This window comes from Onychostruthus taczanowskii, unplaced genomic scaffold (genome assembly GCF_017590055.1).
Source record: "Onychostruthus taczanowskii isolate IOZ18803 unplaced genomic scaffold, ASM1759005v1 scaffold115, whole genome shotgun sequence".
In the NCBI taxonomy this organism is placed as follows: domain Eukaryota; kingdom Metazoa; phylum Chordata; class Aves; order Passeriformes; family Passeridae; genus Onychostruthus; species Onychostruthus taczanowskii.
The window spans coordinates 503300-530254 of NW_024498183.1; the positions used below are offsets into that span (position 1 = coordinate 503300).

The 26955-nt window shown below is 41.2% G+C and overlaps 1 protein-coding gene across 3 annotated transcripts in view; it reads left to right on the forward strand.

Moving 5' to 3' along the window:
* The window catches only part of SLC66A2 (solute carrier family 66 member 2), a 66019-nt gene that overhangs the window by 19998 nt on the left and 19066 nt on the right, over positions 1 to 26955 (forward strand). For all 3 annotated transcript variants that reach the window (XM_041427500.1, XM_041427501.1, XM_041427502.1), the window contains one exon: positions 22216 to 22432. In XM_041427500.1, coding sequence (XP_041283434.1) covers positions 22216 to 22432 — 217 coding nt within the window. The remainder of the gene's footprint in view (positions 1 to 22215; positions 22433 to 26955) is intronic.

A 26955-nucleotide genomic window follows, 5' to 3' on the forward strand; every position in this document is an offset into this window, starting at 1 on the left:
CTCTTGAAGAAAGGTGGGGTGATGAAATGTAGTTTAAATCCAAAAAAACCACAGCATTTTTTCCGAGACCAAGAAATGGCAAGGACTCCTCTCTTAATTCTGCTTTCTTGTTTAGTAGTGTACAAGAGCTGTGGAGCACCTGTTACTTCATGCTAGCATGTTGGTCCTCATTTTCAAGTTGAAGTCTTATCTTAATATGCTTCACAGTAGATTCTTACTGGGTCTCCCAGTTATCTGAAAATGGAATGACGTGTCTGCCAGGTAAACAGTTTTTTTGGCTGCTGACCTGCTGTTTTCTTTATGTAGGTAGTATAACTCAGAGGAGAGAGATCTTATTTAGGTGGTAACACTTAATCCTTTTTTTCCAGAATTTTGGTTAGTACAATGATGGTTGAACAGGTTCCTACTGATTTTGGGGTTTGTTTTGCGACTTAGATATTTTACCTTAACTTAAGATGAAACTAGACTTGGTAGGCAGAGAGGTAATGTCCTTTAAGAGACAACTTGGGGAAAAAGTGTTTTCAGCTGTGCAAGTTCTTGTCCAGGTCTGAAATAGAAACAGTGAGCTTCAAGCTCCTTTCAGTTTGGAAGCTGCTTTTCTCCAAGTTTAACTTTTGTATCAATTACAACAGTTAAGCAGGAAGAATAGTTGCCACCTGTGAAGTCATGGTCACCTGTGGGATGAGGAATGGAATGAACACCCACCATGGAATATGGATGGATGAGTTAGATTTCAGGTTATATTTTTACTGGACAATGAAGCCAACAGTTGTGGAGTCTGTAGTTTTTGATAACCACTGATAAATTGTAGTTTCTAGACTTATTGTTTGGCAACTTTACAAAAAAATTTTAGTCTTTTGGGCTTCACTCAGAGATCAGAGTTGGCACCTTTGACAATGGAAAACTTATCTGGCCAGTAATGTTCCTCTCCCTATTTTGTGTGTGGGACATGGTTTCTAGTGATTGTTTCATATTAGCCACATGTTTCACACCAGCAGAGCTGATACACTGTACGAAGTATTTTGCGTTTAGCGATAAATGCAGTAGCATTCCTGTGCTTTGAAAGCTGTATTGTAAAAAGTACTCTTTCAAAATACTTGAGAGATTGGAACTTCCACTTGCAACTTCTTTTTGTTATTAAACTGAATCCTCTGAAGTTTTAAGCACTGAAGGGGTTATTCTGATCTTGTGTAATGTGGACAATAACATTTTGCTTATATTGTAGTGCATACAGTAACTTGTGGTTAAACTGGTTCTTCACAGTTTAAAAATTTACCCATTTTTAATCAGCAAGGTTCAAAGTCCCACTTCGTAATGTGAAATGTCCTCGGTTTTTAAATTTGTAACATGTTACCATTGAACAGAGTGGACCAGATGTCCTGCAGAAGGCTTTCCTGATCCAAACTATTGTGGAATTGTAAATAAAATATTTGTAATTTCGTCTGTCAACTGTATTAGCTTTGTAATGTTTTGTATAACGTGTTAATTAATTTGGCTTCTGTCACTGGTGGTAATCAAACAATATACATATTCTTTATCCCTAAAACAGGGAGTTGAGAAGGCATTACCTGTGTTTACTTGTTACCAGGACAGTGAACCTGGTGGACATTGTTCTATTTTTGCTGCTACTGCACTTTGAAATTATTATTTAGCTCCCTTTAAGTTTTCAGCTTACAGACAGTAGGGAGATAGTCAACCACAGACTTGTACAATCTCTTGTGAGTTAGATCATTTCAGTAAGATGTTATCTGGGGGTAGAGCAGTATGTTTGGGCCGAAGTGTTTTGACCCTTTCTTTGCACCAGCCTTGCTGCTGCTTTTGAATGGCTTTGACATGAAAATGTGGGTAGGCTGTTGTTTTGTGAACTTCTTAATGCAGTTTACAGCCTGGCATGAGCAATAATACCTAGAGGTTCACAGGAGCAAGGTTCAGCACTGTGTTTGTGGTGCGTGTTGCTCGGGCTGCTGGTGCCCCTGACCAGCCATCTGGCAGGCCTGTCATCCAGCTCTGCTCTGGTGGGAAGAAGAGACTTGAAACAGGGTCTGTTGTAAGAGCTGCGTGGCAGCAGAAATATTATTTATGGTGTAAGAATCATGCCCAGTTGGTGGTGTGAATAAAATGTGGATTTTGCTTGTGCCCTACACAATTCAGGTGGAGGAAAGAGAGCTTCTAGCAACATCTAGCCACATGAGGGTGCTCTGGGGTTTCCAAAACTTGTCAGCTGAGCCACTAAACTGGAACCTCAGAGACAAGGCTGAGCTTGCTTCCAGGGCTGTGGAAATAGTGAATAGACAAAGATGTTGAAAAAATATTTTCCTTCTTGGTGGGACCCAGAATAATTAGGTGCTTTAATAATATCAGCAATGAAACATCTAAATGTTCAGACAGCTGGTTTGTCTGCTCACCCTTCACATTAGGGAGCATGTGTGCAGCAAAGCTGCTGCTTTGGTTTGATAGAGGTGAGAAGATTTTGGTGTTGCCTGCTTCTTGAGCTTGTCACATGCTGTTGTAAACTTGGTCACATCTTGATCTGAATGGTGAGCTTCATTCCTTAAATTTGGCTTGGAAGGATCTTCTGAAGTTATTTGATCCAGTTCCCCGCTTGAAGCAGGTCCAGTTAGATGAGGTTGCTCAGGGCATTGTCTGGGTGAGTTGTGAGTATCTCCAGAGATGGGGATTCCACAACCTCTCTGACACCTGTGCCAGTGTCTGACTGTCTTCATGATGATAAAGTTTTTCTTCTATCTAATTGGCATTTCCCTTGTACCTTGTGTCTTGTTATCACCTGTCGTGTCTCCAAGAGCCTGCCTCCATGATCCACTTCCCTCTTAGATAGCTGTAGGCAGCAAGAACCCTTCTCTTAAAGCTGAATGAATCCTGTTAGGCTCTTCATGTACACCATATACCTGAGCCCTGTAATGATCTTGGTGACCCACCACTGGGCTCATTTATAGAATCATAAAATTATTTGGGTTGGAAAAGACCCTTAAGATCATTGAGTCTAGCTGTTAATCCAGTGCTGCCAAACCCACCACTAAACCGTGTCCGTAATGACCACACCTAATCTTTTAAATTCCTTCACACGTGCTGCTACCCTGGGCAGCATGTTCGGGTGATTGACAATCCTTTCTATAAAGTTTTTTTTTTTCCTAATATATAGTCCAAACCTCCTGTGATCCAACCTCAGTCCATTTTTGCTCATCCTATTGCTTGTTACTTTGGAAAAGAGACTGACTTCCACCTGGCTACAGCCTCCTTTTAGACAGCTGTAGAGAGTTAGAAGGTCTCCCCTGAGCCTCCTTTTCTCCAGGCTAAACACTCACAACTCCCTCAGCTGCTCCTCATCAGACTTGTGTTCCAGACCTTCCCCAGCTCCATTGCCCTTCTCTGGACACACTCCAGCACTTCAATATCTTTCTTGTAGTGAGGGGCCCAGAGCTGGACACAGGACTTGAGATGTGGCCTCAGCAGTAGCAATTACAGAGAGTCAAGCACTGCTCTGGTTGTGCTGGACACACTATTGCTGATGCAGGCCAGGATCATAGGCCTTCTTGGCCACCTGGTCACATGTTGGCTCGTGTTCAGCAGCTGACAGCCAGCAGGCACCCCCAGGTCCTTTTCCACTAGGCAGCTTTCCAGCCACTCTGTGCCAGCCTGTAGCTCTGCATGGGGTTGTTGTGACTGAAGGCACTTGGCCTTTTGGCTGTCGTACACTTCACCTTATTGATCCAGCCTGTCCAGATCCCTCTTCAGAGCCTTTCTACCCTTCAGCACACCAGCACTCCCACCCAACTTGGTGTCATCTGTGAAATTGCTGAGAGTGCACTCCAGTAGGCCAGCATCTTTCTTCTGCTTGGAAGCCCTGAATGCATGACTCCAGATAATGTGTCTTGTGAGCATTGAGTAGAGGGGAATAAACGCATCTGCTTGCCATACATTTGCCCAGCTATACAGCCTGGAAAGTGAATGAGTGCTTTTACTCTGGGTAAATTACTTTGACTCATGCTCAAATTGCCTGCCATGCTACCCTCTGCTATTCTGTGAAGCTGTTCTCTAGTGAGGCAGCTCTCTGCACCAGTACTGTGATGTTACTCCTTCCCAGCTGCACAGTAACCCTGAACTTCATTCCTGTCAGCCCATATCCTCAGACTAAGATCCCTTTGAATAGCAGTGCTGTACTCAGTTCATAGAATCATACAATATTCTGGGCTGGACGGGATCCACAAAGATCCCTGAAGTCCTGCTCGTGACCCTGTAGAGGACAGCCCCAAAAATTACACTGTGACCCTGAGGGTGTTATCGAGACACTTCTTGAACTCTGTCAGGCTTGATGCTGTGACCACTTTTCAGAGGAGCCCAACCACCCTTTGCACAAAGAACCTTTTCCTAATATCAAAACTAAACCTCTCCTGACAGAATTTCATGCTGTTTCCTGAGGTCCTGACACTGGTCAGCAGAAAGAAGAGATTGGCATCTTCCCTTCTGCTTCACATTAGGATGAAGTTGTTTATTGCTTACGCTCCCTAATTTGGTACTCATGAACTCACCATCGTCTGGGTTGTTAATGAAAGATATTAAAGAGTGTTGGCCCTAGTATTAATCACTGCAGGCTGCCTTGTAACTGGTTGTAAATTGTATATTTTTTCTTTTAGAGGTGAAATTCTTTGAACCTGATGATCCAGCCAATTTTCTGTCGTTTTGTTGTTCACTAATCAATTGGTAATTCATTAATAAAGATACTACAGGAGACTGTCAGCAGCTTTGTTAAAGGCACTGTAAACAACACCTACTGCTTTCCTCTTACCCTTAAAGCCATGAATTCATAGAATGTTAAGGGGTTGGAATGGACCTCAAAGACCATCTAGTCCCAATCCCACTGCCATGGGCAGGATGTGTCCCACTAGACCAGGTTGCTCAAGGCCTTATCCAGCCTAGCCTTGAACACTTGCCAGGCATCCACAGTCTGCCTTGGGCAACCTGTTCCGTGTCTCACCACCTTCACAGTAAAAAATTTCTTCCTAATATCTAACCTAAATTTCCCCTCTTTCAATTTGTACCCATTACTCCTTGTCCTATTGCTGCAGCTGCTGGAGAGTCCCTCTACAGTTCCTGGTAGGCTCCTTTCAGATACTGGAAGGTTGTTGTCTCAAAGGTCCGGTTGGTCAATTGCAGTTTGCACTTGGTAAAGCCATGCAGGCTGCCCTGGTTGCTTTCTTATCCTTCCTGTGTTTTGGAGTGACTTCCATGAGGACTTCTTTCATAACCATTTCAAGGATGAGGTTGTCCTCACTGGCCTGTAGTTCTCTGGTCTCCTCCTTGCAGATAGGTGTGATTTTTTTTTACCTTTCCTTCCCCCTGTCCCCAGTAATAGAAAATCTCTCCCAGTACCATGATCTTTCAGATATGATGGACTAGCCTTGCAAAGACATGACCTGCACCCTCAACACCCCCACATGCATCCTATCTGTGTCACTTGAAAATTTAGGTGCAAATCCTGCTTTCCTGTTCCTGGGTACTGCTTCACTCCCTCATCTTTGTTAGCAGGGCTGAGGAGCTGTAGGGGGCAGACCTCACCAGTGAAAGCACATTAAAGCATTGTTAATGCAAGAAGGCAAGAGGTGAGTTTAAATGGTGACAATTAGTTATCTGGCTTCCATGGTGATGTCCTGCTTTGCTGCCTGCCAGCTCTTTCAGTTTCTGTAAGCAAAAAAGTGAGAAGAGAAATGTTGATTTTCTGGATGATGGCCAAGTTGCCGTTCAATGCAAAAGATATAAGTGAAGAAATTTTTAAAGTGTGACTCAATTCCCCACAGCCTTCAGAATAAACTTTCAGGCTGAGGGGCTTTTAATTGTTAGTACAGATACATTGATAGCTTGCTTTTTTAGTTTCCTAAGTAGTTTATAGCACTGGCCAGCATGGTGTGTTCTTAAAGAAGCACTGTTGCTCAGTGTTGCCTGCTCAGACATAATGGATTGTCTAGACAGCTTGCTAGGGAGAAAACTTCTGGTTGCGGCATGTTTTTACGATTCTAGAGCATCCAGATTGTGTAGATTTCATGAGTTTTTAAAGAACCTTATCTTTGGATTTAGGTAAGTGGTATGGAATCAACAATTCAACAAATGAGCCAGTCATCAGAGTCAACATCTGCCAGTATTAAAGTTCTGTCATGTACAGGGGATGGGGCATAGCTTGCACTGACTTTCTGCTGCTGACTCTCTAACCATACTCCCTGGGAAAGGCAGATGTCACGTGGGAAAGCTCATTTGATACGTTAGGATCTTCTGTTGGAAATGAGCCTGCTGAGATAACTGTACCCACTGCTGTATGCAGTGGGAGGAATGGACAATGAGGTGACCTGAAGTACTGGGCAGGGTGGCAGCACTCACTTGGTCCTAATTAAAATGCTGCATGGGGCAGGTGTGACATTGGATGTCTAAAGTGTCATAATTTGCTCTATGAACTGCATTTGGAGGTAATGCTAAAGGCACAGCATAATTGTTGTACATAGCCTGATGGATTTTTTCACTGCATTTTATGTCCTATATGTTTTGTTTGCTATATTTTATTATTTGAAAATCACTGAGAATATGAAGTTACTAGTTTCTAGTAAGCTAGAAATAGGGAATATAAATAAATAAATCAGTGCTTCTGAAGCTCTTATAAATAATGCCATTTTAACAAGGCATTTCCTGATGCTGCAGATTGAAAGGTACTTATCACTGAAACATCAGTGCTTTGCTATGTTCATTGCTGTATGAACAGAAAATAAACCCTTTTCTGTTTTGACACAAGTGTCATGCTTTTAGCCTGTAATGCAGTACACGGACCATCCTGGACTGAAAACAATTCGTGATAACTTTATTTTCTGAAAAGATTCCCATTTTCTCTCCACTTAGCACTCCCACTTTGCAAGCAGTGACGCACCAAATGTTCATTGGAAAAGGATTTTCAAACTCTAGGAGGATGTTTCAAGTGAGAGAGAAGAGAGATCTTAGACACTCTCCCTTGTCTGTTTGCTTTTAAGAGATGACACGGGAAATACTATTTTGTGTCCCATCTCTGAAGCAGGAAAACGAAGCAGTAGAACCTAGGTACTCTGTATTCCATGTGAATGCTGAGCAAGGATGAATTAGGGCAGGGGGGTTAGGTGCTCCTGTTTTCCTGTGTGTTCTTGATCCCCTGTTGCCACCACAAGAAGGTGCATGCAGTTGGCTCTGTTTAGCCTCATTGCCCATTTAGTTTGTGTCTCTCTGCCTCTGAATATTTTTAGCCCTGTAAAGACTGGAGCTGAGCACTCCAGTTGTACAGGCTGCAAAGCAGTATCATGGCACTTGGATGGGATACGAGAGACCGAGGTGGAGGCTCCTGCTTGCATGGATAACTCTGAGTTTATTGGTGTGAGCAAGTGGCTCTGCTGGTTTCTTGGTAAGCCTGGCTGCAGACAGGGGAGACAGAGCCCTCAGTGGGAGCCTGAAGCCTGCATCCTAACCCTTTAGGCTGTTTAGGTACTGCTGGTTTCCCATCTTTTCGTGTTAGTGTGATTTTTTTCTGACTTGGGATGGAGAAACATCTGAAATCTCAGTGTTTTCCATAACAGAAAAAGGCATCCTGTCTGGGTCTGTCCATGACTTGCTGAGTAGCCTGCAGAACTGAAGGCAAGCCAGTCTCTCCCCATGAATTGCAAAGGGCCTGAATCTGAGGCTCAGTCTGGTGGGTTGGACTCCAGATCTCAAGTCTGATGGGATGAATACTGCCTTCTGTGGTGCTGAGATCAGCACTGTGTCAGGGAAAACTGCCTGCCTCGTGAACTGCCTGCCTTACTTACTGATATTTTTTTTGGAATAGTAAGTTCACAGCTGGCTTTGTCTACTTTTATTTTTGGAATTATTTTTTATGATCCAAGGTGTGCTGAAGAGCAAACACCAAACCAAACACCCTTCTGGTGTGGACGCCAAGTTGTTGCTTCTGATGTTTGGCAGTTAACAGATGCCCAAAGAATGACTTAGGAATGCTCAAGAGAAGAAACTTGTTTACAAATGATTTGTTGGTTCTCTTCCTGTGTCTTAGGGAGGTGGGCATTGTTAGGGAAATGGTGCAGACCTTGGCAGTAAGTGTGAAGCTGTTTGATGAGAATGCTGCAGTGGAGCACATTTGGCCTGTATATCAACTATGCTCATCTGCACTGAGATGTGACAGTCAACTTTCAGAGACAGGCAGTACATCATCTTCCCCCTGCCTTCTAGCTTGATACTTTTTTACTGTTGCATGCACCTGATACAGATTATTTCAGGTTGCGTTAGATATTGGGGCAAATTATTTAGACATTTAGAAGTGTGACAGCACAGTGTGGAGCAGTGCTGGCTTACAGCCGGATTGCAGCCAGGACTGCTGGAAGGTTGTACAGGACATGGTGTCAAGGAACAGGCAGAATTAAGGTGGAAGGATTACTTTGTAGGTCATACCAGTTCCTGAATTCACTTCAGAGTTGTGTCCCACCAACTGTTGTTCCTGTGTCAAGGCCCAAACCATCTCCTTTTCACTTCCAACGACTCTGCTTCATTAAAGCTGATGAGAAAAGTGTAAGTCTTTTTTCTCTTTAGTGCAAAGAAAGGTTAGTGTTGGAGCTGCCTTTGCAAATAATGATTTAAATTACCAAGCAAGAAATATGGTAATAAAATAAATTATTTTGTGTCTTTACTAAAGAAAGTTTGGTTCATGTGGTGATACGTGTAAATAGAATAACTATATTTTAGTAATGATCCGTTAAAATTACATTTTTTATCATCTTAAAAAAATTAATTAAATGGTAAAATATTGCATTACTTTTACTTGTAACTTATAGCAAGCTGTTTGGGTTGAAAATTGATTTAAAACAGAAGTGGAAAATGACTTAATTTAAATTATAAAAAGGTGAATGAACTGCAGTGTTTGTTCTGAAGGTTCATTTTGTGGAAATGTTTCTTTTTGAAAAGCAAATGAAGTGGATCTTATTTTCAGATAGATTTTTAGTAAAATTAATTTACTCTTTTTTTCCTCATTCTTTTATACTCTCAGTTGCTATTCAAAGACACAAGAACGAAGCAGATGTTACTCAGCTCCTCAGCAGATGTTAATCAGTTTCTTATTGTTAGAATAAATGAGATATTTTTTACTAAGCAAAACTGAAAAAGTATAAAAATTGTTCTTGCAAAAGCAGGCAAAGCCTTCTAAGCTCTGGCTCCAGTGCACCAGCCAGTAATTTTTTAGATGTAGCGTTTGACTCACTAAAGCTATGCAGTAGTGATTTAAGGGATGTTAATAGGCTGGTAAATATAGACCTCATCAGAAGGGTGCATAATCACGTTTCAAAATTTGATTTTGTTTTATGCTTCAGAGCAAATGTTTTTAGTTTCAGAATGTTATCTTGTAACTAAGAGAATGGTGTGCAGTGTCTGTCTGTAGGAGGAGATGGCATACAGTGAGTGAGGTTGGGAGGAAAGGATGTAACTTAGCTTTTCGTGAGAAGCTGCTTCCTGTATAGTCTCAAATCAGCTGCAGAAAAGGTGTTTTATTTTAGTGAGTTGTGAATTTATGGTGAGGGGCAGGGTGTACACAGTCTCCCTCCTAACACTTGGATTACTAGTAAACAGCCTGTTTCTCTCCATGTGGGAAGGGAACACCTGGAGCAACTATAGAAGGGAACAACTATACCACCATTATTCCTGAAGTAATGAAGGTCTCCTTTCAGATGCATTTATTATGTGCCCTACTTTCTCTTAGCTCTGCTCTGTGATCAGTATGCATTACGTCTCTGCATCAGGATCCTATGTCCCCTCCCATGGGTGGGGGAAAGATTCCAAATCCCAGAATTCAGTTCTCATGGATTTATTTTTACTTATGTTTACATTTACAAAAAAGGGTTTTGTTCATCCTGACTGATTCCATGGAGAAATAGAAATCTGTGAAAGGAAGACAGATCCTGAGTATTTCATGGAAACATTTTTTTATTTTTAAAAGCTGCTTAAAGCTGTCTTTTTTACTATTGCCCATTGCAACTCAGAAGTCTGAAGGGAATTTTGGAGATGGAACATTTTAAATATTCAGAACATCTCTGTTTCTTTGCGTAAGGTATGAGTGTCAGGGTTTTTTTCCCATCAAAATCAAGACCAGTGCTGCTGTTTCTAAAATACATAGACTGCTTGGTGTGACACACACTTCAGTGGCGCTTGGAAGTTTGCTGTGGCTTTTTGTGTGTGCATGTGTGCGTAGCTAAACTTAAAAAATTTACATTTATCTCTATGATAATAAAAATTATGCCATCCTCTCCTTTCTTAAAGTGGCTTTTTAATAGGTTGCTTTGTAAGTGTCACAAACTGCAGTTGTTGGTAGGTAATTTTTCCCCCTCCTTATCTTGAGTTTGTATAGCCTTCGGGAAAAAAACAGTTGCTGGTCTTGAAATTCTCTGCTCCCCGTCACCCCCATGTTTTTTGGTCCATTTATACAAACCATGACAAACTTGCAGTGACTCCTTGTTTATGTCAGTGTTTTCCACCGCTGTCCTTTCTTTTCTTTGCACCCTTTGGCATGTAAAAATCAGGAGCAGTTATTTTAAGAAAATGTCTTTTGCCTTAGGTTTTTTACTGTCTTCAGAGACACTATTTACTCCCTAATGCCTTTATTCACCCCCTGTTGAGAGTAGGTTATAGTAAAACAAGTAACTGCACTTAGGGAATAGAGCAAACTTAATATGGAAATGGCTAAAAATAGTCTTGTACACAAGTTGCTGATTTAATTTTTGTGTACAGTAGCTGTTAAAGAACTGATCACTCCTGAAGGAAATTCACTATTTCTTTACAGCAGAACTCAGAAATGTAATGAGGATTTTGTGGTTAGGATTGTTGTTTGCAGCTCATTGTTTATAGTTCATCTGTCATCATTCTCCACATCCCCTGCACTCTTGAGTACACGATGTGAAAGGGACAACAGCAGTGGAGAGCAGATCCCAGAATCACTTGGCCAGGGATAAAAGGATGGTGCTCTGCGGTGGCAAAGTCATCTCTCTGGTGAACACTTCCAGTGCACTCTCTTCTCCCTGTTTTGGTTTGAAGGTCTTTTGTTGACCTTTTTACAAGTAAAAATATTTGTAAAAGGGCATAATAGCCAAAGTCTTTTGACTCTAGCAATGGCTGGGTGCCAGAATGCTTAGCAGCAATGCTGAAGATATTCTTGATCATCTTTATTCCCCCACTCGTTCTTGCCCCCTCACTTGTACTGACAGAACAGTTTGTGGGATTATGTTTTGAACCAAATAAGTGAACCAATCTTGCTTAAAATGCAGGCTTGTTCTTTTCTTCTGTGTATAAAATCTTAAAAAAAGGAAGTAAAAAGCACACATTTTGTGGCTTCAGTGGGAAATGCTTCAGGGAATTAAAGAGTTATCCTGTCAGAGATTGAGGGGGATAAGAGGAGCTTAAACTTCTGCTAGGAAATGGGAACAATTTGTGAATGCACACCTATGTCACCACCAAACTCTCCATTACAGAGACGCTTACTTAAATCAACTACCTTTTGATCTATGTCTTGAAGGTTTTTTAGCTTCAGCGCACTGAACTGCAGGCACAAGGTGTTCAGAAAATATGATATTCAGAAGTGCGCCTTACATAAAAAAACACTACTCTTGTCAAAACAGGGGTTTATCTCTGGTCAAACTAAACAGCTGGGAAGTTGAAGGAGATTGATTGTGTTTTAGGGAAGCTATGTCTCGCTTGGCTCCTACAGTTACAAGTGCTGTAATTGGTAAGGCAGTCTGCAGGCACTCAAGTGAAACTCTCTACTGGTCTTCTGTCCTGTAAATTCTTTCTGCTAGTGCAGTGGAAATTCCTGCTGTTCAGTGGCCATATACAGTAATTTAGATTTGTGCAGACTTGTTGTAAATAGGATGAGCTTTACTTTAGTGGTTGTGAGGGGACACTGAAGGCACAGAGGTTCTGGAAAACCTGCTACCAGAAATCCTTGTATTCCCTTTCCCTAGAAAGTTGCATGGAGATTGGAATTACTGCCAACTTTATCTACATATATATATATATATAATTTTTAATAGCAGATTAATTTCCATAGTCACCTTTACACTTAATTGATGTTTATTGTAGTAAATGAGAAGTTATAAATTGAGGGTTTTTTTGCTACTGCTGGCCTGAAATTCATGAATTGGTTGTTGGTGATAAAGGTTGTCACCAGTGAATGGTCACATCTTCACAAACACAGATACATAAATTATTTTAATGAATTTGGTCAAATTGATCAGAATGTAGGAGATGCTTCCAGACCTGGGTGGGTAATAGCTTCATGACCTGCTGCCATAGGACATGGAAAAAACTTAGATGGAAGGTCCTTAATTAAAATCAGACACATTAAAAGTTTAAACTGATTTCCCAGATCTCATCTGTGTGTTTGTCTCTCTCTTCATCCTCCCTCAGATTTCCCAAAGTCTTTCTTTCTTTTTATTCCACAGAACAAAAAATTGAGAAGTACGTTTTTTGTGTTTTTTTTTTTAATACGGGATTCTTTGTCACCAGCCTACCCTATTATTATTAACTATAATAGATATTTGAGAGGCAGCTCTATGAAATGGAGTAGACTGTGCCATCATTTTGAGATATTAGCATCTTTGTAATGCTGTTCAGATAATTAAAGAAAACTTGTCTGACATTTTCATATGTCTAGCAGGGACTGGGCAGAGGAGAGAGGCGAGTGAAAAAAAAAGGTGAAAGCTTCCTATAATTTCCTCCATGCTTGTGATAACTTTAAAATATTCAACTATCAATACTAAAATGGGTTATTATGAGGTTAACTGAGATAACGGCCGAGAGATGTTTAGCAGACCACATTGTTTTAGCAAATGAGGCAGCTGCACAGGGCATTCTTCTGTTTAGACACTAAATTACTAGGGCCAGCTTGGGGGCTAGAATTTGTCTTGGCTGGTGGTAGGTTACCTAGGAAACAAAGATTAAACTTGCCCCCAAAAATCCTAAATAATGAGATGAGTTTGTATTTTTATGAAGAATGTTTAGCTTTGTGTTGTGAACATACTTACAGATGCACTTATGAATGTGTAACCGTCTGACTTAGGTGTCTGAAAAAAAATCACAAATGCCTTCTTTTTGTGGCCTCTTCACAACAGAAGAGATAGGGTCTCAGGCAAGTCTAGCTCAGACAAGGCTGAAAAAGAGGGATCACTTACCAGCTTTTTTCTCAGAGATCTGCAGTTCAAAAGGTGGTAAAGTCTTACCTGGCACTTACTTCCAGATTTCTGGGAGTAACTTGCTGCATTATACATGTAACCTGGCATTGTAATCTCTGGTACAGTGGAATCTGAGTCAAATTGCATCTGGTCTAATGCACAGCTTGGTTTTGTAATATTTAGAAGAACTTTTATTAATTTCTTTAATTACAGTCTTTAAATGAGAAAGGGCATATTGTTTCTAATATTATAGTAGGCTTGATATCTTCTGAGACTTAAGCTGCAAAAAATAAGTTTCAGTACTATTCAAAATAAATTAAACTGTTTTCATATAGAGTTTATAACTCCCAACTACAAGAATTTTAGAGTCAAGGCTGCCTGCTCTGCAATGCTTAACTTACTTCATTTTAGTCTTTTTTGGAGGCCTTTGTATATTGCCTGCAAGGGCTGTGGGTAACATCTTTGGTAAACTATGCAGATGATAGTGTAGAATATTGTTAAAATTGTTGTAGAAATAGAAACTTGGTACTACATGTTCTTCTTGCTGTGACATTCTCATCATCCCTGCTTATCTTGCTGTCAGAAAAAGAAGTCTCTTTCTATAGTTAGCATAGAAAGGCGTATCTGGCCAAAAGAAGAGTGAGCTTATCTCTTATCTGCCGCCTCCATCATTGGCACAGTTGGGAGCAAAGACCTGACTTCACAGCTCTGCTTTGAGGGTGAAGGGTTGGGACAATTCTTTAGTTTGACTTGTTCTGGGGTTTTTGATCCTACTGGTGTAGGAGGTGAGCAGAATTGGGAATATTTGTAGTGAAAGCAGAGGCTGGCCTGAGTCATCAAAACTCTGCTCTGACATTCCCTGGGCTTTCCATTTCACTGCCACTGCTGCAACTTGAGAGGACAATTTCCTCCTGGTGTCTGTGCTCCTTCCTGCTTCTTCCAAACAGCCTTCTAAAGCTGTTTATGTTGCTTTCACTCCACCTTTAAATACAGAGCTTATTTCTGTAGATCTGGATCCTTTGAACCACAGCTGTATTATTCCAGTGGCTTTCCATGCCCCATGATCTGCCTAGTTATTAGGCTGTTTTCCTTCATTGGTCATAATTGCCACTTTTGCCTGCTGTTGAGACTCTCTCATGAACGCAGTGGCTAAGAAGAATAGTCACTACATTGGAATAGAAAGGAGAGACTTCTATACTGAACAGGCAAGAGTAGCAGTAACACAGTAGGGAGTTGCAGTAGTGATGCTATTGAGAAAGCAGGTCTTTACAGGGGGAATATAGTGCTCTAAGTACCTTGATTTAGATATACCTAGCCTTAAAGTGCCCTGCTCTTGTAGCAATACTGGCATGTGTGTGGTGGTGGTTGTTTTCTTTTTTCTTCTGATCTTACTGGCCTACTAGTACACCAGGAGTAGAGGCCCAGTGCTTTCTCTCAGCTGGACTTGGAAAGCAAAGAATTTGGTTAGCATATGTTGCACAAGGTACAGTGGTAGGGAGTTGCATGTGTACCTGCTGCATGATTGCCTCAAAAGCATCTTCCATCTGGAGAAACCCAAAAAATGTCCTTGCTTTGGAAGAGAAGTCCAGAGTACTCTTCTGCACACTTTTTGTTGGAGGGACTGGGGTAGGAATTTGCTTCTGGCTGCCCCAGGTTGGTTACACTCATTCTGCAGTGATGTTCAGAGATGGCTGAGCTGAGCTGTACTGCTCCATGAGGATTTCCCAGCTCAGCTGGCATTCACCAGCAATTTCTGAGCCCAACAGCTGGAACCTTCTTCATAGATACTATACTTGCTAAAACTCCCTCTGTATTAGAACAAAAAATCTTTGTTCTCCCCTGCTTGCTTTTATAATTTTGCTTTCTTTTTCATGCTTCTATATCAGCAGTGCTGTGAGGAAGAGGCATGTACATGTGTGCAGGCATATTTAGGTGTAAACACACAAATCAAAATGTTGACAGGGCTGGTATCAGTGCCGCACAACTAATGTAAACAATTCTGCATCCTTTTGTAAGACAGTGGAAATTCTCAAAGATAAGGTAAAGGTCAACCTAATTTTGTGGGTTTGTATAACTGCATTTTTCTCTACATTTTTTTTTCTTCTTCACTGTGAGACTCCCATAAACTGAAGCTGTGTACAAAGCAAATTATACTGCAGATAGCACAGGAAAGGCTGTCAGCTGCACAGAAGGTGCCCAGGATATGAATATTTTGATTTAGCTTTTCATTCCTATTGTCATTTGTGTTGTTAGCAGCAGGGGTAAAACTGTCAGAATAAATTGTAACTTTTAAATTGCTGCTCTTTAAGGGTCACAAAACAGTAAAGATATGTGTTATTGCTAATTATCTCTAGTGAGGACCACTGTGCTAAGTGGTATTCAAAGATTCCCTTGAACTGAAGGCTGTAAAATCAGGGAAATAGCACATTAATGGGAAAGGCAAGGTATTAAGAAATAGAGAATGGATTGCTTGATTTTTTCCATATATATTAGTGCATTTGTGTCAGATTTTTCTGAAGTAGTTGTAACTCACATGTGTTTCTTAACTGGGCAATTGCTAATTACCTTTGGTGAGGAGGTAGAGTGGACCGTACAGAACCCAAAGTGGAAGGATAGAGCAGTTGGTGATGCTTATAGGTGTGTGCTGGGGGACAATGTGGAATATGAGTGAGAAGCCTGGGATGGGCAGGATAGGACTGAAAAAATGTCAGCCCACTTATGTGTGGTGTTTTTGAGAAGGAGGAAGAAGAGTGGGTAATAACCCTGATAGGAGAGAAAAAACATGAACCTGATGTGACAAAACAGAGACCCAGCATAGAAGATTTTAGCTACCTAAAATAAGACAAAGAAAACTAAGGCAGGTACTTGCCTTCAAACTAGAGAAGATAACTGAGGGGAGATTGGGATAATTTTTATGTAGAGGAGGTTTCATAACACTTGAACTTCTAATCTCAGGTGTTCTCTCCCCCATCGAGTACTTAAAGCTCCATTGAGCTTTTAAAAACAAAGGTTCTTTGTATGAATCTTCAAGGTTTGTGTGGATCAGGCTTTCAGCCTTTTTTTATGCAATTAAGATTTGATGTTTCCCCCCTCTCACATGAAAATCTGCTGGTTACTTTTTGTTGACTAGAGGACTTATGCTGGGCCTTTAGGGAGAATCAGATACTAAGAGGAATGGCTTTAATGAATTGACATTAGTCTAGATGTGGCCAAGAGAAGGCACTGTATGAGCCAAGGGATGTCAAAAATGGATTTCATTGGAAGAGAGTAATTGTTTGGTATAGGCTGGGGTAATATTTCCAGAAAAGGTTCAAGACCCTTCAGAATGTTTTGCTCCCATCTTGCACTGGCTAGAGAGGAAAAAATGACATGTTTGGGTACAGGTCAGTGTGAAGACAAGATAGAAGGGAATGTTTGAGATGTGTACAGGGCTGAGCAGATACCTAAAAGTTACTCAGAGTTTGAGAAATTCCTAGCTCATGGACCTGAAGGAATGGAGATAAAGAGCATTGTCTGTCTATAGACAGTGTCCTTTCAAAAAGATGGTGGTTTGGATTAGAACCAGAAGTTTTTTGTGCTAAGCTCTCTTTCCTTCTCTTTTGTACTGTGAGTGAAAGATAACAAGTCCCTTCTCAGTCCCAGTGAGTGGAAATGCTGGCTTCAGACAGCATTTGCAGGTTTGCAGTTCTTAAAAAAGGAGGAAAGAAAATCTAAATGTGTCAGTTCTCACTGTTTGTTTGTACTGCTGTTTCCTTTCTTCCTTCTTCTTTCTGGAAGGAAAGGGTGCCTAGCTGGTTATGTGGATGATGAGAGTGAGAGAAAAAGTTTTGGGTCATGCAGTAACAGTCATGCACAGTCTTACTGCCCTTATCACCCCAGTTATTTCCTGGGTACCCTGTGAGGTATTCAGGAATTTCAGAACAGAGCATCAGAGAAACCCAGGTTCTGTCTGGGAGCTGCTCAGAATAAGCAAGGTAAGGAGTGCTAGCCAGCATGTTTCTCTGCAGTCCTGCTGCTGTTTTTAGATGAGACAGCTGAAATCAGGATTGCTAGGGAGACAGATAATGCCTGAGACAAATATCTGAGGATTTGCTGCAGCTGAAGAACTGGAAGTGTAAAAGTCTCCTTTTCAGAATCCACTGCCTGGGCCCAACCTCTTGTGTCAGGTGCCTTGCAAGTCCTCTTCAGAGAATGTGGCAAAATTTATTTTTAAGATGCCTCTGCTGAGTGCAGGAGCTGTGTATAGTGTAGAGCACTCATTGGAAGTGTGAGAGCTCTGAGTTAGTTTCTTTTGTCAGCCTGGAGATACAAGTCTACATCATCCAGCTGCCCAACGAGTTGCTGTTGTAGCCGGGCTGGGATGAGGAGCAGCAGCATATTTGCCTGCAGCTCAGAGCTGAACCTCTTTTTACAGCAGAAACCACGAGTTCTGGAGACAAGCAGAAGAGCAAATGAGGGGGAGAGTACTGTACTGTAGCTCAGTGGCTGAGACCCACAGGCAGCACAGTGTTGCAGGTTGTGGCTTCTGCATCTTCAAAGTGTGTACATTTTACAGGAAACAGACCATGGATAATAATCTGAAATAATTCCCAGACATGACTGCATTTCATAACTGTTCCAGGTTGGATATATTACTGTTATCAGGATCTTTCACAGGATCTAAGCCAGGTTTTGGATTGCAGTGTTATTGAGGGAGGTGTTGCACATCTGACTGCTCGGGCTGGACTCCTTTGATCGTGTGGAAGGAACAGGTCAGGTGGGCAGGCACGGTGGTTGACAGCCAGATGATGGAAATTGGATATCCTTTGAACAGCACCACAGTCTCACAAAACATAAGAATTAGCTGTGTACCAAGGGGTAGGAGGATTAACTACTGAGTCATCTGTTTAGGAGGGCACCCAGGGGTAGAGACTGTCTGATCAGCATGCACTTAGGAGTTTGTGAGCAGTGCTTTTCATACAAGAGGCCAAGAGTTTAGTTACGGTAGGCAGTTTGGGTGAGTGACTGTGATGTAATGGCGTTGAATAAGGAGTGGGAAAGAGGGTAAAACCAGCAACCTTTGTAAGAAGAAAAGAGTTTATTTCTTTGTCAAAGCTATACAAAGGGCTCAAATGCAAGCTCTCCCACCTTGCAAAGGCAGGTAGGGGAAATGGTAAGTTTTTCCTTGACTTCAAAACTAGGAAGGAGCCAACCAAATGGAGGAGCTGGGTCAAATGTCTAAGGACAAGAGTAAGTGAATGTAATGCAAGGATGTAGGTACAGAATTAGGTCAAGGCACAAAATAAGATGCAACTAGTAAGAGAAATTGAGAGCTACAGTGAATAATTTTTAGGATGTCAAAGTCTTTGCTTCACTTTCCCAAAAGGAACTAGCATGGTATCTGGCTTGGTGTAAAATGTTTCTTGACTAAAAATAATGTAACTGTTTGGACCTCTGTGTCATCCTCACTTGAAAGCTGATACACTGGACTCTTCTTTGTGTCACTTGGCATCTATCCCACACCAGAATCTTGAATTTACTACTTGCATTCTGGCCCGACTGGTAATAACCATTGTTATTTACAATGTCGTCTCTCGCCTGCTTTACATTTTTCATCTCTGACATGCAAAGTGCCTCTCAGAGGAGGACTTTTAATTTCATCCTTCTTCACCCTCAAGCTGTGTAGAGTTTTCTCCAGTCAGTTCACAAAAAACCTACTGAGCTGCTCCTTCCCCCAGCATTAATAGGATTTTCCAGCATAAATCTCTCATCTATCAATGGATTAGCTTGCTTAAAATGCAATTCACTGTGTGGTTTAAAGAGCTCAGCCGTGGGTAATAAAATACAGTACCTTTCACCACAGTAATGCTAATTCTGATCCACACAGAATGTTAGTGACTAGGAGTTACTGCTTGAACTGCATCAGCTGAGTGTAGTTACAAACCCATGTCAGGGATTTCTCACTGGGCAGAATGGAGTGAGCTGTGCAGGCAGTGCCTTCCCGTTTCAGGGAGTAGACACATATGCATCCACATTTAACTAAGACAGTTTTTAAGATGTTTGCTAGAAATAAATGGTGGTACAGGGGATTTCTTGTTTTGTCCTTCTAAGGAAGCATGTCCTTCTTCGAACATGAATAGTGTTTGTAGTAACATGTATAACTTTGTTCAGTTCTCAGATGACATGGTCTGGGACACAGATTGGTGTTCTCTGCCCTTCTTGGAATAGGACTGGTTTGGACACACATGAATTTTATTCTGTTTTTAAAACTTTTTTTTAAAGCATTTAAGTTTTCCTTTTGTTACATACCTGTTACTGTATTCAGCAGAATCAACATTTTTTTCTTTAAAAAAATACCACTCTCCTTGCAGAACTAATGTGTTTGGACCCCCTTGAGAAGGAAGCCACTTGGAAAAATGAGTCACAGTTTATTTCCAGACCTTGAAGTGATGGGTGTGTGACTTTTTTCCCTCTGAGTTTTTGAAATCATTTCTCAAAGAAAGTAAACTTTAGCCTTGGTTAAAAGGAAGAAATCATTTGGCAAAACATTTTAGCAGTTCAAATAAAGGCTAAAGAAACTACAACCCTTAAGGAAAGTCAGGTGTTTCTTTCTCTACTTTTTTTTTTTGTTTTGCTAATGCAATGTGGTGAGGTTTAGTGTCCTAAAATAGACTTCTGCATTTGGAGAATACATCTGTTAAGTAGAGCAATTAGTGATTATATATTGGGTTGTTTTTACAATAGCTCAGATGTTTTTCTGTAAAACTATTAACAAGGTTATGATTGCTCTTAACTCTTTTGTCTTCTCTTCCCTTCTTCCCTTCTTTCTTAGCTATATTACTAAGCAAAATTTATAGCAGAAACCAGAACTTATAAACTTCTGCAGTGAAATGGAGATTATCTAACATCATGATGGTTTTGGGCAAAATAGAGTCTCTGTACTAGTAATTAATTCTCCTGCTTCAGTTGAAATCCTGTTTCACACAGTGTTTTTCTCATCTATGTTCAAGTGTTTGCATGGATCCATGGATTTTGTAGCTTGCCTCACAATAGCTGTGGGAATGTTGATTTTTTTGGTTTCATGAACTTCCTAAACTTCTGTTCCTTCAATGTAGTTTTAGTTCTTTGATTTCTGTTATGAAAGTGAACTGGGGAAATTAGGATTTGGTGTCCAGGGATGGATATTTTAAAAAGGATCTTCGAGCATGTGGAGAACGCAGGATGAAAAACAGTGTATGCAGGGTAGATGTGACAGCTGGTAGGAAGGTTTAATGAGTGAAGGGCTATGGGCCCTTCATCTCCAAAAAGGAAAGCCTTCACAAAGCTCCAGAAATGCATGAGGCTCACATGGTTTGGGCTGTGCCAGCACTGGGTCTTTTATTTAGTCTTGCATCCCTGAATTCTGAGGCTGAGGAGCCACTACCATAAAATACTGAAGGTCAACATTTACACTGACAGTGGTTTTGCCCCAGCTAATTTTATTCAATTCTGGGTGATGGCTGATAATGCTGCAGGTTGGGTATGGCTCCTGGCCAGTTGCGTCTTCCTCTTTGGGTGGCAAAGTAAAATGATTCAGCTGGGTGCAGTCAGGAGGTGTCCTGAGGTGTGGGTTTGCCAAGTAAAAAGAGAATGGATAATAAAGTGTGTCTGAGGGCCAGACTGATACTGATGTGAAGGTATGAAGAGATGCAGAATATAAAACTATTACTTGGTGTGTGTATGTATCCTGAGGCAGCTAAATGCCTGTGTTCCCATCTCACTGAATTTTCTGTTAGTGTTAGTCAGTGGAGGTCGATGTCTTCCTTGCTTGAATTAGCAGTGGCGCTATTTCTGTGGCTTTCTTGACTACTTCTGAAGTGACAGCAATGGAGATCTTCTAGTGATGTGCTGTGTGTTTCATGGCTTTGGGCTGGTTGTAATATCCCTGTTAGGACAGTAGTTCATCACCTTGGTAGTTCATAGAGTCCAGTTGATCTGAAGTAGGTGCTTCTATGAAAGGAAGGCAGGAACAGCACCTACTAACAAATAGTTATTGTAGCATTTTTGTTAAAAATGAAGTTGTTATATAGTCAATCACAATGGGGTTGTGTATTTTACTATTCATCAGTAAGACTGCTAGATATCTTCCAGTTATACACTGGTAATGTACCAAGCAAATGCCATGGTTGGTTTGTTCCTTGTCTCCTTCCCTCAAGAAGGGATATTGCCTTGCTGTTTGAGGGTTCCATTGTGATGGCTGCAGAAATGGGTGCTACACCTGCACTCCTTGGTGCTGGCAAAGGCAAGAGCAAAGTTTTGTCCTAGGAGTGAAAGTGGTGATGTCTGTGAGAAGCTTTTTTTCCAGGGAAAATCTTGCCTCAGTCTTGTACCTGTCTCAGTAAAACCGTAGCAGCTGCACTGGCATCTTGCCCTTCCCCACAGGCAGCTGCACTGCACCAGGGAACAGAGCTGTGGACTTCAGGTGACCTTCTAAACATCTTGGATTGAGGCACTTGGAAGTGCCTTTCTCTTAGGCACTAAGAGAAAGAATGCTTGCACTGCGGTGCTTGGGGCCTGTTATTAGTACTGGAAGGTTTTTGTGAAACATTTCCTATGCCAGCTCCACTAGAGCAGTATCCAGAGTCCTTCATGTTTGATGTAGAAAGATATTTTTGAAATGGTTACTTTTAAAATGTTATCTTTGTAAATACTTTGTTGGCTTCCAAGCCTTTGTTTTCTTGTTTCTTTATTGAATACCCCCCAAAAAATGGTTTTGAAATCAGCACTATTATTCTTTATTTTTCTTGGTTTTGTGAGAGTCTTTTTTGGGGGGGGTGAGATGGGGGTGATTGCAAGTGTGTTTGTTTGGTTGTTTTCTTTTTATTTTTTTAATCCTGTCCCTCATTTTCTAGTAACACCTTCACCAAACTCTGTGGCTCCCTCATGCTTCCCAGTTCTCAATTCCACCCTTGGAATTGGAATTGGTTTTGGTTGAGAAAACATATTTAATTCTTCTTGCTTTCCTGTTCTGTTGCAGATTTTGACTTGAACTATTTTTGGCATTGGAGCAAGTTTACAGACTACGTGCAGTGCGTCCTCACTTTCACTGGTGTGACTGGTTACATCACTTACCTGTGGCTGGACTCCTCCCTCTTTGTGGAAACGCTGGGCTTCCTTGCTGTGTTCACTGAGGCCATGCTGGGCGTCCCCCAGCTGTACCGCAACTACCAGAACAGATCGACAGAAGGCATGAGGTACGGTACTTGTCCTGCATCAAACACGTGTGTGTGCCTTTGTGGGGGTTGTCTCTGCAGTGTGGAATGCTTTTCCGGGAAGGGCAGTGTCATCTCTGCAGTTTTTACTTGAAAACACAGCAGCAATCAGAGTAGACTTTCTGCCAGCAGGAGCCAGTGCAGCACTGCTCAAGGCAGTGGGAGTTCCATGACACCTCTGAACTCTGACCCATTATCCAAGTCCAGCTGGAGAGTTCCAAGGTGAAATAAACATGTGAAACCACTCCTGTTGCCATTAATAACATGTTGCACTTCTACTTGAGCTGTGCTACACCAATAATTAGAAATGATCTAAAGAGATCTTGCGTATCAGAAGTAATAAAGAGGATGAAAATACTTTGAGCCTACAGCCTATAACTATCACTGTAACTCATATAATTAGCTTTTCCTCACATATCTGCTCCTCACTTCTTCATAATCCATTACTACATTTGTACCAAATTACATCAGTATTTATTTTTGTGTCAGAGCTTGAAACTGACATTTGCAAAAGCGCCAATGTGACTTTTACAGTCATGACTGTAAAAATGTGGGACAGAAAATTTTAATCTTGTGCCCACTCTTGAGGCATTAAATCAGATTATTTTTTCACACTGTTTATTGCATAACTCAAATGGTAACACTAAGATTACAAAGGCAACTTGTGAAGCTTTTTGAGAGAGGAAACCTTTACTGTGGTGCATCAGTGCACTGGTCTGTAGAAACAATACAGCAGCAAATTCAGTTCACAGAGTGCTGTGATTATTTGTGACTCTGTCATCTCTTGCACTGTTTCATTATGACTTCTCTGCATTCCTTTTAAAATTATCTGGGATAATTTTTACTTTGGTCAAGACAATTAACCATGCCACCCCCAAACCAAAGCAATTCTGTCCTCTGTTCACATTGTTCACTTTACTTGTTTGGCTTGAGCATGCTTATACTAGCTGCTCTGAGATCTTTTCTAACTTGAAATGTTGAAATGTTCAGAAATTTGCTTTGATGTTTCAGGCGTTTTCTGATTGGAAGCCTATTTGGTATGGAAAGAGTTGGGATTTGCTTCCAAAATAGTGGGGTGTTTTTCATACGCTCAGTCTTGGAAAATTCTGTACCTGTGATATTCAGAAAGCAACTTATCTGCTAGACAGTTTTTATGCTCTGGTTTGACTTTTTTCCTTTTCTATTTTTCATCTGTGAATTATAATGCCATATTAATGATGGCCACTGGTAGTGTTTTGCTTTTCCTTAACTCCTTCCTGGGGATGTGAGTTTCAGTTTTGCTATTTCTTGTATGTGCTATTAGCAAAATGATTTTAAAAGCCCCTTTGTTCTTTGTAAACTGCTAAGCATAGAACTGCAGAATTCTCATCTAAGACTGCTTGGTGAAAGAGTGCTGTGTTTAGTCAAAAGCTCATGTTTCCTTGTCATGGAACAGAACCATGTCAGGCGCAGCTACACTGCTTATCACTTTGCTCTTGGTTCCAGAATGCATCTCTCTGTCTGGTTCTACTTTTGAAGCAGTACTTTGTGTGGCATTGGACATCGGTGGGTCTGGGCACTGATGAAATAATGCACAACTTTGTGCTGTTGTACTGCAGTGGGAGGATATTCATGCATATGTTGGTACTCTTTCTTTTTATCAAGTTAAATTGTGGTTTTGTATATGTTGCAGGTACCACGCACACTTCGTAGTACCATGCAGTCCTAAATTGACTGGATGTTCTCTAAACATTACTGGGCTGTTCCTCCTGTGAGAGTGACTTCTCCCAGTGTTTTGCCTTCTGTTGAAGGAACTGTTGGAAATACTTCCTCTGAACTTCCCTTCCTGTGCTCACTTCTCTAAGAGCATATCAAGAAGAGACCCCAGTCACAGGAACACTGAAGGGAGCATGTAACAGTGCAACCAGCCTACTTGCATGGGTGTTTACCAGGTGAGGGCTGGCTGATGCCCAGGTTAGCTGATTCCCACTGCTCTGTGCACTTATTTATGGCTCAGGGCAGAAAGAACCATGTGTGTGGTTGGTTCCACTGTTGGAAGCAATTATGTTGATGATTCCTCTCCACGTGTGGAGACACGAGGCTTGACTCCATTTCAGAAGGCTGATTTATTATGTTAGATATTATATTAAAATGCTACATTAAGACTATACTAAAAGAACAGAGAGATCAGAAGGCTCAACAAGAAGAGAACAGAACAGAATAACAAAAATCCTGTGACTCCTCACAGCCTTGGCACAGGTGGCTGTGATTGGTCATCAATGGAAAACAATCCACATGGACCAATCATGGATGCACCTGTTGCATTCCACAGCAGCAGATAGTAATTGTTTACATTTCTCTCCTGAGGCTCCTCAGCTTCTCAGGAGAGGAAAAATCCCAGCAAGGATTTTCCATAATATCATGGCTACACAATTACATTGGGGATCTGGGCCAAAATGGCTGGCTGCCAGCCGTGCTCTTAGCAAGCCTCAGTGGCACAGAAAAAGAGGTGAGTTTCTAGTGTCTCTGTGACTTTAAGCTTAATGGAAAGAGCAATGAGTATTAAGGTGTTCTATATAGTGACCTTTTGGTCAATCATCATATTCTGGTTGGAGGTGGTAATTTTTTAAATCACAGCAATTCTGACATGCAGTGCAGGAGTGCAGTTTGTGTCCCTGATAAAGATCACAGCCTTTACTACTGCTGGAGAAGTGGTTGTTCACAGGTCCTCATGGCTTGGCTGAGAAAAGCTGTGACATGCATCTGTCTCTGAACTGGGACAGAGCAGCTGATACATTAATTCTATTTAGAAACAAGTATTTTCATAAAGGTTAACTGTTGAAAAAGAAATGGAGAATAAGGTCTCAGTATCTGATCAGAGTATTCTGCCAGACTCCTCTGATACTCTTGTTTCTGAAAAAAGGCCACACTACTCACAACCCTTCCCCCACCCAGTAACACCTGTTTAAGTGAGAAGTTGAGGACATCTCATACTTGAGGTAGCAGTCATTTCCCGACAAACAAACTTGGAGACCAGGGGCCGTGAGAGAGCTAAATGGGAGAGGTGGCTGCAGTGGCAGTCAGGATACCATTTAGGAGGCTGTTGTGGAAAGGGTCCTATCATCTCACCCCTGTATTTCCATTTGCTACTGCCTGAAAAGTCCCCTACTGAAAATGTACTCTGTGTCTGAGGTAAATGTCCAGAGGGCATCTGCAGCTTAGGCAGTTATGTTTATTGTAATAGAGCATGACTGGAGTGAAGGAATCACAGTTATGTGCTTTGTAGTGCTCCTGAGAATGAGTCTGCTGTGTCTTTGATAGCTCTGTTCTGCTGGATAGAGCTCCCCTCACATCTTATTTTTAAGTTTTCATTTTTCCCTTCTGTCATTTTCCTTATTTTTGTAGGATTATTACTACTAGGTCCTGTAGCTTCTTCCTCTGTTCTGACAGAGCAGAGACCAAAGGAGAAGCTGGAAAGAAATGGAAACAATAACAATAGAAAGGAGATGCATCCTGAGTAACAGCTTTTGTGGAGTGAAGATAGTCTAATATGTCCTTGTGGGCTGATGATTGTTGGGTGGAATTTTTCCTGTGATTAAGTAAACAACTAAGCTAGTCAAAGCAACAGAAATTTTCATCTTGTTCTCTGACAATTACCTGATTACTTTTGGAATGAGTACTTTATGGAAACTTGGAGCTCTGTTTAAGTATTTAAGTAGTTTTGAATGGTTGCAAACCGAAATAGTACAATAGTAGTTATATAAATTATGGTACTAAACTTGACAGAAGTGCTTTGTAATGAATTGTGTTAATACCTATCAAAACAATATTCACTTAATCTCCATTCTTTTCAAGAACTAAACTAGTTCTGTCAGGTGACCTAGTAAAAGAGTAATTTAATTACTTTAATTCTTGGGGTGGATTAGAATTATAAGTGGTTATGTTAGAAAAAGGAAAAAAGCTGCCTCAAAGTTGAAGAGCTTTAAAGTATTTGAGAAAAAAAGGCACTATGACATTAAAAGATGGTTCATCACTTGTAAATGTGATTTATATTATGTGGTAAAATATTTCAAGATTTGAGATCCAGAACACCTCTCCTTTAACACCTCTTAGGAGTCAGAGCTGCTGAATACTACGGTTGGGATCTGATGCTCCTTGTTTTATTAACTGCTTTTGTTTTGGGACAAGAAACATACAGACAGGAACTTACTCTGTCATTTATCTTTGCGTCCCCAGTCCTTCTAGGATAATTGCCTCCCAGTCACTTTTTCTAATAAACTGCATTCATGAGAAATGGTGGTGTTCAGCAGGAGGCAGTGGAAAGGGCCAGAAGTTTGGCTGTGGATGTGGCAGTAGTACCGCTGCACACAGAGGTCAGTGCATTGGGAGCATGACATCCTTGTGTGGACAGCAGCTTTTGTGGAGTTCCTGTAGTAGGGCAGTGTGTGCTTTTGTGCAGGTGTGGGGAGAGCCTCTGAGGGGAGGCACTGCTGTTATTATGCTCTCCTCATAATCCCATCTGACCC